Source organism: Sander lucioperca, chromosome 9 (genome assembly GCF_008315115.2).
Source record: "Sander lucioperca isolate FBNREF2018 chromosome 9, SLUC_FBN_1.2, whole genome shotgun sequence".
Lineage (NCBI taxonomy): Eukaryota > Metazoa > Chordata > Actinopteri > Perciformes > Percidae > Sander > Sander lucioperca.
Window position 1 is genome coordinate 39,757,910 of NC_050181.1, and position 11,589 is coordinate 39,769,498.

At 39.2% G+C, this 11,589-nt stretch overlaps 2 protein-coding genes across 2 annotated transcripts; one reads left to right on the forward strand and one right to left on the reverse strand.

Moving 5' to 3' along the window:
• Positions 1–415: 415 nt before the first annotated feature.
• Positions 416–5,857, forward strand: LOC116043942 (GTPase IMAP family member 4-like). Its single transcript, XM_031290977.2, has 3 exons — positions 416–528; positions 2,496–2,558; positions 4,191–5,857. The coding sequence occupies exons 1-3, from the start codon at positions 477–479 to the stop codon at positions 5,123–5,125; spliced, it is 1,050 nt and encodes a 349-aa protein (XP_031146837.2). The 5' UTR covers positions 416–476; the 3' UTR covers positions 5,126–5,857.
• Positions 5,858–6,113: 256 nt separating this feature from the next.
• LOC116052733 lies at positions 6,114–11,387 on the reverse strand. Its single transcript, XM_031303535.2, has 2 exons — positions 11,219–11,387; positions 6,114–10,433 (listed from the first exon to the last, which is right to left on the reverse strand). Exons 1-2 carry the CDS (start codon positions 11,316–11,318, stop codon positions 7,057–7,059), a joined length of 3,477 nt encoding a protein of 1,158 aa, XP_031159395.1. The 5' UTR covers positions 11,319–11,387; the 3' UTR covers positions 6,114–7,056.
• Positions 11,388–11,589: the final 202 nt, after the last annotated feature.

Sequence of the window (11,589 nt, forward strand, 5' to 3'; positions counted from 1 at the left end):
AACAAGGAACAATGAAAATGCAGTAGTACATATCAAAACTGTGCTGGATTAAAATGATAAGGATAAAGCAGCAGCTGACTGCTGAATGTACTAACTAACTGTATATTGTTAATTAAATGTGACACTTGAATTTGTATTTGTCTGTTTGTGAAAACAATGTCTCATGTTGTGTGTTGTGTTTAGACTGTAGACCTACTGTAGCTGACATGTACACTGTTATGAATAACGTTTGTTTAAAATTCAATTATACTATAACTTAGGGCTAGGAAAAGGGGCTAAATGACAAACTTTGCTTTATTCAATTTATGATCAATGTATAAAGCAGCCTGTGAACTAAGTACATAAACACCTCGTGTTTTGGGGTTTTATGGGTGTGGTTTTCTGGTTTAAGTTTTCATATAAGAAGCATAACAAACAGACTCTCAGCCTTCTTTCTGTATCGACTCTAAAGCACATCTGCTCTCTACAGTCCAAACATGGGAAGCCCATTCAGCCTACTCATCCTATTTAGCCTATTCATCAAATATGGTAAGTTAATATCTAATTATAATCATCATCTACTGGTGACACAGGTGACATTGGGGCATGTATATGTATATCTTTTGCAGTCTACACTTTTCATCTAAAATAAGCCAAACAAAGCCGAATTTATAAACTTAAGTTAGTCTTGAGTTAGTAATTTAAACTCACAATAATGCAGATTCAGATTTTACTTACCAAATATCATGATTACAATATGATGCAATATAAGTCATTACATTATCCAGCTTTATATTAGAGTTGAAAGCTCTACCTCTTAATAGATGTAAGTTGATTTAAGTACATTGTGCTGATAATGACTCTTTCAGGACCCCTCTTTCATTAATAGTGTATAGTGATTGTACTGTGTACTATTAATAGTAAATTGTTTCTACCACTGCCAATACCAACATCAACAATTCAAAATGATTTACTTACATAGTTTACATTTAAGTAAACTTTTAGTCAAAAATGTTTTTTGCTGAATTTTGTCCACTCTTTTTTTAATTTAGCTTTATTCTTGTTTCACATGTCCTGTCAGAATATATTGAACATTTCAATTAATCTAGTCTCGCCAAAAGTAATATTTTTTCGTAATTTTTGTCTAACTGATTTCACATAAGATTTCATCTGATATAATTTACTATTATTGTTAAAAAAAAAGGTGCCTACCAAAAAAATTATTTTCACTTTTTACCTATTCAACTGACTTTAGCAGTTTAGATAAGAGACATTCAGCTTTTCAGCTATCATCACCAACCACAACCTCAACCCATAAAACGTCCGTATAGGTCAATTGTGCAAGCTGCTCATTACGCCTCATATTTGTTTGTTGTGAAGCGGGGAGATCTCAGGGCTGCAGTAATTATTCATATATATATATATATATATATATATATATATATATATATATATATATATATATATATGGATTACATGTCATAGCTCAAAGTAATGATCCAACCTCAACTGTTCCTAGTTGAACAGAACGTTTCTCAAATCCCCATCTGACTTACTCTGTATTATACAAAGAGGCACTCCTGTTATTTAGGCTTTTTAAAGATTTGTTTTGGGCATTTCAGCCTTTAACAGAAAGAACAGCTAGATATGAAAGGGGAGAGAGAGGAGGAAGACATGCAGGAAATCATCCAGGTTGGACTCCAACCCTGGACCTTCTGCATCGAGGCATACACCTCTATATATGTTCGCCTGCTCTACCAACTGAGCTAACCTGGCCACTACTATTTAGGCTTTCTAAGCAGCTTACAGTCTTAAATGCTTTTGAAGACCCAACATGTGATAACTAGATAAGGTAAACACTAAATTTCAAATACCAACTGTCAAAGTCTCCCATGTTGAAGTTGCACAATCATATGCATATGTAAAGTGCTAATCCATCCCATCAGAATTGACCAAATACAATAATAAGGAGCTCAGGATTGTGATGGTGGGGAAGACCGGAGTTGGGAAGAGGTATAAATTTCCAAATAGTAATGAGTAGCCCGCTGCAGATGGCTTGTGGCTGAAGTCAGGGATCTCCATGTTTACTTCTGTACAACAGAGTGCTGCATGTGACATGTTTTTCCCATGCGGGTCAGTTCAGTTTTGTTTTATTCACAGAATATTAATAATGAACGTATCCTGTTTACAAATTGACCCAAATTCACTGCACTGGGTACCCAGCACTTTACCTATTTAATGAGAAGTAGATCGGATGAACGGTTCCAGATATTCGAATGACAGATGGCTGATGGACATACCCACAGACAGAGATTCCTTACTTTAATAGAATTACAGTAAATACATAAAAACATTAAAAACATATATTCAAATCTAACCTGTGAAACATCCCACTGTGACAAAATTAAAAGACACAGTTTTCAATTCACTCTAACACCATTGTTTTATAGATGATTTAATGTCTTCATATCAGGAAGTGTTGTTGCAGAAAAACTGACTTTACTTCAATTCTTCAGCTCAGCAGCAGACCTGCTCTTCTCTCCATAACCCGACTACGGACTGCAAATATGCCAAAAATGGTAAGTCAACTGTATTCATAAATGTTGCAGCATGGATCTCAATATTTATTTAAAGATGTATTGCATGTCATAGCTCAAAGTAATGAACCAACTTCAACAGTTGTTAGTTGAAGAGAATGTTTCTTAAATCCTAAACATTTCTCTGACTCACTCTGTCTGCACACAGACTGATCTCATAAAGTGGCGTATGTATGACATGCCAATTTGTATGCCATTATTGGCGTGTTATCAAGACGTATACTCGCTTTTTAGCGTGTTTATCAATGCTGTTTGGCCTCCATTGACTGACATTACCTTACGATTGCGTGTGAATTTACGCCGTAGCGAGTAGTATGAAAAGGCGAAAATCTGCGTAGGGAGGTTGGTCGAGGGGGGGAGGATGGGTCAAACACAGGACTTTCGTGTCCCGCGTGTCTTGTTTCCATTGTGTCCCACGTGTGGCGTTTCCTAAACTCAACTCGCTTCCTTCTTTTACTAAAGCCAACCCGCGTGTCAGGTTTCCTAAACTCAACCGTAGCTTTCTTCTTGCGATAACACGTTCTTCTCGCGATAACACACCAAGTGGAGTTTATGTTTACGTCCGCTGTATACAGCGTAGACATACACTCAAATGCTAGCTCAAAATGACAGATAACAGATAACTCTTAAGAAAGTCAACGTGCATGTTTACGCGAAGTCAGGATGTCACGTTGCTGCACAAGTCCTCCAAACCATACGACAATATGGGTTGTATGATCCAGTGTTTCATAAATTTGCGCCCCTAGTGATGGTGGAAATACGACCTCATATCTAAACCAGAGAACGTCGCTCAGGCTAGGGTTAGGGTTTTGAACGTAAAGGTCACGATTTTAAACATGTCTTTAATGTGAAATAGTTGCAGCTTGGTTATGTTTAGGCAATGAAAACTACTTGGTTATTTTCAGGCATCACAACTACTTAGTTAAGTTTAGAAAAAGATAATGGTTTGGGTTAAAATCAGATGTTACTTCACTTGCTGAAGGTTACACACGTGGCGCTGAACGTGACGTTTGTTAAGTTAAAAAATAATCACTGTTTTCGGAATTTTAAGTCCTGTGTTTGTTTGACCTGGCCAACATACGGTCTTATTCCTTAAAATTGCCACTCCCGGGGCGCCTGGTAGCTCACCAGGTTAAGTGTTCGCCCCATGTACAGAGGGTCAGTCCTTGTTGCAGCGGCTGCAGGTTCAATTCTGACCTGCGGCCATTTGCTGGATTTCGTTCCCCCTCTCTCCACTTTCCTGTCTTAAGACTAAAAATGCCCCAAAAATCATCTTAAAAAAACAAATTGATGCTCCCATATTTATTCCCTTACTTTCTTCTTTGCTCCCCTCATAATTACAGTCACTAGAAATGTAAATATGGCTCATAACTGCTGCTAACAAATGGCCTCAGGGCGTGTTTCTTCAGGACGGTCTCGTCTGCATTATAAAAATAGGTGCTTCTGTTACATAGTCTACCTAGGCAACTTACAGTCTTAAAAGTTTTTCAAGGCTCTATGTGGTCGACTGCATTAGGTAAAAAATAAACTTGTCCACTGTCAGAGTTGCCCATGTTGATGTTGCATAATCTGTTGAATATCAAAACGTTTTGAAATTTGTTTTTCCACCATCAGAACTGACCAGATACAATAATGAGGAGATCAGGATTGTGTTGGTGGGGAAGACCGGAGGTGGGAAGAGCGCAACAGGAAACACCATTCTGGGAAAACACAACTTCAAATCAGAGTTCTCCCCTAAATCTTTGACTGAACACTGTGCTAAGGCCTCTGGTGAAGTGGATGGACAAAAGGTTGCTGTTATTGACACTCCGGGTCTGTTCGACACAAGGATTGATTATAATAAAACCAGTAAAGATATTGCCCAAAGCATTTCTTATGCTTCTCCTGGACCTCACATCTTCCTGGTCGTCATCAAACTGGGCAGATTCACAGAGGAAGAAAAGAAGACGGTGCAGAAGATTCAGGAAATCTTTGGAGAGGAAGCAGACAAATACAGCATGGTTCTCTTTACCCATGGTGACCTGCTCAAAGGGAAAACTATTGAGGAGTTCTTGAAGGACAGCGAAGAGCTGCAGGAACTTGTAGACAAATGTAACAGCCAGTACCACGTCTTTAATAATGAGATGAATGATCATTGTCAGGTCAGGGAGCTGCTCAACAAGATCAGATATATAACAAGGAAGAATGGAGGAAGTCATTACACCACTGAAATGTTCCAGGAGGCAGAGAGGGCGATAGAAAAGGAGAAACAACGAATCATTAAAGAGAAAGAAGAGCAAATGCGCAAAAAGGAAGAAGAAATGAAGAGGAAACTAGAGGAAAAGTACGAGCAACAAATAAAGGAAGCAGAGGCTGACAGAGAGAGGATGAAAAAGTTAGTTGCAGATCGTGAGAGAGAACTAGAGGAGGAGAGGAAAAATTATAGAGAAGAGCAGGAAAATCGGGCCAGACGGGAAGCTGAGAACAGTAATCCAATAATTAAACTGATAAAACGTTTTTTCAATTTTTTGTTTAATAAATACATTCCATTTAATGTGATACATAACTAGGTAGAAACATAAAAAGAAAACAGATTTTTAAACAAAAACTTCTTTCATTCATTTGATTTCATTTTATGTAACTGAAACAATAACTGTAAATGGATGCCACCAAGCTGCACTCCTGTGAGGACACAAACTTTGTACAATAGCCTCCTCCACTGGTCAGGAAGAACTGTAAAGTCTGAATGATACAGCTGGAGAGAAATTAATTAAAGAACAGAATATGTCCAAAAACTAAAATAAGGAGGCTTTTGAAATTACTTTAAAATCTATTCCAAAAATAATGAAGTCATCGCTAATTTAAACTCTCAATAACACAATCAGATTATTAAAGCTCACATTGAGGTGTAGTTTTATTTTTAAGGTGAAATGTTTAAGTATATATTTAATTAAACCAAAGTAGACCGGAATACAAAAATTCACATTTCTACTCCATTTATTCTTCCACATTGCCATTTTGGATTTTGTATGTAAAAACTATTTTTACAATATTCTAATGTAGTATTTAAACGTCAGACATTTATCAAATTTGATGCCATCATAACACAAGACATTGAGACTAAATTTCTCCTTGTTATGTTTTCCTTTCGTTGCAGCTTTGATTTTTTTCATTACTTATTTCATTATATTTTGAAATGTCCCTTACTGACTTACTGTTTTTGTTTAATGGAGCCTCCCAGCATTAGCATTTTACACATATACTTGTATAACCAGTTTGACAATAAACATCAAGACAGAGTGTTTGATGCTCTTTGTTGTCAGCAGTGTTTTATAGGTGTGGTGTTTTTGCATGAAGTCTTTAAGCGATGCTTTCTTTGCTTCTGCCAGCTTCACCACAATCACATTTGACCCTGACAACATATTCTGTGTCTGACTGAAGCTCTGATATGATCGCCTTTTCAGCTCCTGCCATCATTTCGTTCCATTGGAGATCTTCCTCTTCATCCCGTTGTCTGTTTTGGCGTACTCCACGATGTAGCTCAAAATGTGGATCTTGTCCAAGCCCAGCAGGTTTCTCCCAGCTAACAGCGAAGCAGGTCTTGAGATGGGCCAGGACCAGCCTCTTGAAGCACTTCATTATGATGGGGGTGAGTGCAACTGGACGGAAGTCATTAAGACTTGTTGCAGTGGAGTGTTTTGGCACCGGCACGATGGAGGTGGTTTTAAAGCACGCGGGGACAGCTGCCTGGGCTAGTGACAGATTAAATATGTCAGTCCAAACCTCAGTCAGCTGCACAGCACAGGCCCAGAGTACGCGTCCGGGGATACCATCAGGACCAGCAGCCTTGCATGCATTAATCCTGCTCAGTGCCACACACACGTCGGTGGTGGAGAGTGTGAGGGGCTGGTGATCTGCAGAGACCACAGACTTGATGGCCACCTCTTTGTTGTCCCTATTGAAGCGGCCAATTTTAGTTTGTTTGTGCAAAAAAAAGTTTTTATCTTGGGCACATTTACAACATTGGTCAACGTCATTAAAGTCTCAGTCTCTCAGTATCAAGACTGTCCTGTTTGTTCTTTAAAATGTGTGTTAGAAAGGATCTCCGCTTTGTCTTGGTGGTAATCTGTTTTGGTCTTCTTATTAAATATTTATCATCACACATGTTAATCTGTGTTTCTCTTCTTGGTAAAAAGCACATGCAAATTACTGCTGCAGCACTACATTTGTGTAAAAGAAACTTGGTTCTTCATATCAGACACATTTATGATTGAGCTTTTCTTGGTAAAAGTAATTCAAGTTTCAATCTCTTAGTATTAAGACTCTCTGTCCTGTTTTTATTATCTGTCTCAGAATAGATCTCCTCTTTGTCTTGGTGGTAATCTGTTTCGGTCTTGTTATGGTCTGGATTTTATAATTGAAACAACTTCCAGAGGCATGAAATAAATCCTTGATGTTGTCTTTGTATGTCTCTCAAGGACTTTGTATGAATATCAGGTACTCAAGTCGTTGCCTGAGGTGGCTTGGCTTCAGATTTCTCTTCCTCGATAAGCTTGTCAATGTACGCTGCAGTGGAGAGAGGATCTGGCTTTAGTGTTTTCTCTTTAAGTTTGTTTAAACACTCAGTGGATCTCTCTATCAGTATGTACACCTCAGCCTTAACACGTGTACATTCATCCCACAGTTCGTCAATCAATGCCTTAACAGGTGTCTCAGTCTTTGTGGCTTTTTGGTACTTCGTTTTCAGCTCTATTATTGTTATTTTTTCCTTTACCTCCCAATACTCCCACCTGTACTTGTAAGATCCAGAAATAAATACTTTAACAGGCTTCCTTACAGTGAATTCAAACACAAAGTTTTCATTATTGCTGCTCTCTGCCTTATGTTTTCTAAGTATTCCAATTGTCCCTCTGATCTCCTCAAGCTTGGCTAGCTCAGTTTTAACCTGCTTCTGCAAATCTTCATATGACTTCTCAAGCTGCTTTCTTTCTCTGAGGATGTCTTTCGTCATTGTCAAGCTTTTGGTGTCTATGACATTTAAAGCAACAAAGAACCTCTGCATGCCTTTTGTTCCCATGTTCCAAAACATCTGATCAAATCCTCCATCATCATCATCATGCTCACTCATGCTGTCTGCTGCAGATGATTTGTTGTCTGCAAACAACATTGAATTATTAAATTTGAAGTGAACTGGAAGCCCATCTTTTGTTTTAGGACATGGGACACCTGAAGCAGTGATTGCCTTTAGAACTGGTGGTTGCTGGCCGTCTGCAGATGTCACCAGAACCCGGATATTTTCTGCCACATCTTTGCCAAAGATTGAGAGCACAGAATCCAACAAACATTTCTGTGACGGTGTGAGTCGTGTTAAAGTAGCTTGAGCTACGAAACACACAGCGTCAATTTCACTGAAACACTCAGCAGAGAAGAGATTGCGCAGATGTTCAATGATCTCCTCGTCTCTTTCTATGCCTCCTGTATCTCCAAAGCCTGGAGTGTCAACAATGGTCAGTGAGTAGTTGATTTTAAAACCATCCTGGTGGTTGATTTTGTACACAGTGACTTCAGAGGTCTGACTTTCAGCTTGTGATCTGAACTGATCCTCATCAAGTAATTTGAATCTGAAGTTGTCCTTCCACTTTACACCAACTATGTAGTTGATCATTGCGTTGATCAGAGTGGACTTTCCTGATCTGGTCACCCCGAAAAGCATTATAGTGCGATTCTGCCTTGTGCTTTCTTTGCCAAAACTGAATCTTCGGCATCCACTGATGTTCATATCTTCTTCTGTCAGAGTCAGTTTGTAAACTGATGGTGAATCAGAATTCATCTTTTCGGTTGTACTTCTGAGGGATTCTGTTAGTGTAAACTTTGTTGTGCGGACGTTAACAGTGATGCTTTCTTTGCTTCTGCCAGCTTCACCACAATCACATCTGACCCTGACAACATATTCTGTCTCTGACTGAAGCTCTGATATGATCGCCTTTTCAGTTCCTACCATCATTTCGTTCCATTGGAGGTCTTCCTCTTTCATCCCGTTGTCTGTTTTGGCGTACTCCACGATGTAGTTCAAAATGTGGACATCTTGTCCAAGCCCAGCAGGTTTCTCCCAGCTAACTGATATCGCTCTTGAGTTTGGTTCAACTCGAGGTTTTCCAGGAGGGCTGCAAGGTAACGTTTTAGTGGAACCACTGACTTCATTGGTTGGCCCAACACCTACTGAGGTCACTGCTCTGCATCTGAACATATACTCTGTGTTAGGACTCAGATCGCTCACTGTGACTTCTTCAGCTTTTGATGCTGTCTTCTGTTTCCATTCATCCTCTCCACTGACACAGTACTCAACAGAGTAGAAGGTGATGTCCTCTGCTCCAAATCTGGGTGGAGAAACCTTCAGAGTCACACTGTTGTAGTTTATATCACTTACTGTCACTGTTTCAGGCTTTGAAGGCGGCTCAAAGTTCTCACTGACAGAAAAGCCGTCTTCATAAAGGTAGATGCTTGAACCTTTCTGTGTCTCATTTGTTGAACCCGCTGTCAGGAACTTAATCTTCTTGTTCTCCTTGTTGGCCTCTGCAAAGTCACTGAAGATATTTGCTTTATGCCTCATTTCTTGTACTACTTCTCTTGAAGCATACCATTGATCCTTCTCTACATCGTGGGTATGGGCAACTTGAGGGTCGTCTGTTGTTTGTTTTAAGTAGTTTGATAAAGCTGAGAGGTACGGTTCATCACGTCCCAATGAGGTGAAGACAAAACACACAGCATGGTCTGCACTGAGACTTTCTTTGTACAAGTCTGTTTGAGATGGAACGATCTTGGTGTTTTTCATCATGTTGGTGAAAGACATCAATGTGTCGATTTCTCTCTGTTTACAGTCCATCCACTTGTTTAAGGTTTTGCTGTTGAAAGGAGAAGAATGTTTCTTCTTCAGGATCTCTGCGAGTCCATCCTCCTCTTCTCCTCCTCCTCGGATTGACGGAAGTTTCTTTGCCAAGGTTTGTTGGAAGTCCAGCTTGAACTCAAAGCACAGTTCTTTAACTTTTTTAATCTTTTTGCTAATCTGTGGGAACTGCTGTGCAGTGGTGGTCCTCAGTGCATCACTGTACCTTATTTCCAGCTCACTGAAGTCCTCCAGGACACTCTGTGATTCTTGAACTAATCTTATACTTATCTGACGGACGAGTTTAGCAGCAGAAGAATCTAAAGTTGTCAATGGCAACAGCCAGACCTTCATTGGTACGGCGTTTTCTCCGTTAGCTCCCAACAATTTTGGGAGGCTTTGGTAGACTTCTACAGCATCCTGAAAGGATGTAGGAGATTTCTGAATTGAAAAGTCTCCAAAGAATTTGCAGTAGAATTTGTCAACCTTTTCTCTGTCCTTGTCTTCCATTTTCAGGGAACCTTCACCCTCTATTGTAATGCTGGGAATCTTCTTGATCATCACCTTCAAGTTGCCCTGAATGTCTTGATGATCTTCGTTTTCGGACACCTCACGGTCAAAGACAAAGAAGGCTTGTGCCCCATAAAGAATAGCTGTGACTACATGTGTTGCTAATCCTTTATCAAATACATACAGATGCTTCACATTGTCTCTTCCAAGATGATCCATCGACAGTTCCTTGACCTTTGTGGTAGCTTTGTATTTCAGAGTTACTCTGGCCTGATTTTTGGAAGTCTTACTGTCATTCAGATATTTGGCCGATCCTCCAACCTCTACCAGTCCACTAAAAAAACTTGCCTGAAGTGATGCTTCAACATTTAGTGCTGAAGATTTATCTGCAATTGATTCAGATGCAACTATCTCAAAATCATTATAGTTCTGCGGTCTTTCTCCAATATGATTAATCAGGTTAGCACGGTCCCACAATGTCATTCCTGCAAAAGAAAAAAACAAAAATTAAGTTAAACTTTCAAAACCAGCCAGATAGGAAAAGGTGTTGTTACGTCCTAAAAGACAGATACAAACTGAATTTATTTAGAAAGTTTTAGCACCCTCCTCATCATTCTTCCTGATTAAATTGTTAAAAAAACTCAAATTTAGAATTTTTCAGTCCTCTATGAGCATGTATGATAACAGCTATGCTGTACATATTGGTTCCTGTATTTATTGTTTATTCATACTAATGTTTAATATATTTATGTTTATGTATGCACTGACCACGAAGGCAAATACCATGTTACTTACTTGGCAATAAATCCCTTTCTGATTCTGATAATAAAGAGAGCCCTTTATGCTTTGTAGGGAAAAGAGGGGGATCCGTTTTTATCTTTTATCATTTGTGTTCTTGAACGCGGCAGTGCGGTGCAGATCGCAGGCAAGTGTGTTGGGGGCATGCCAAATTTGCTGGGCTCACCTGGCGTGGCTGTGGTACATTTAGATACAAATTTATTTGGTGTTACTTCTTTGGTAGAAAGAAGTTTATAACTGTTCACAGAAAGATCTGTGAGTTCTCCAGAATATCCAGACATTGTGTCAGGATGAAACAGACAGAAAACCCTCCTCTTTTTATCCCAATTCCAGAAAAGTAAAATACCTCCCGGTGCAGCAGTGAGTGATCACATTAAAATAATCGAGCTAAACTGATCAAAAGATCTGAGATAAAACGTTGTTGAATATGACTACAATGAAAGTTTGTTGGTGAAGCGTTAAGAATCCTTACCAGGGATGAGTGAGTCTTCGCGGCAGTCGTACAACATCCCGAGGCCAAAAGGTCGACCGAGCGCCGCCATCTCCATTGTCCTGCTGGCTCCAGAGTCCATTGCTCAGCCTGGACTGGACAAAAATGGATAACAGCTTGTTAGTTCACCTGTCTGACTGAAATATTTGGTAATATGTTAAACCACCCTGACATTTTGACTTTAATTGGTGCAATAGACACAAACAGTAATTAAAAGCAAGAAGTTGGCAATTTATACAATAGGATGTTTCATGAAAACGACCACAAACAAACAGGAATCAAAACTGATGCAACTTGTCTTAAAAAATCACCACAAAATAATAATTATTATAATAATTCATTACATTTATTTG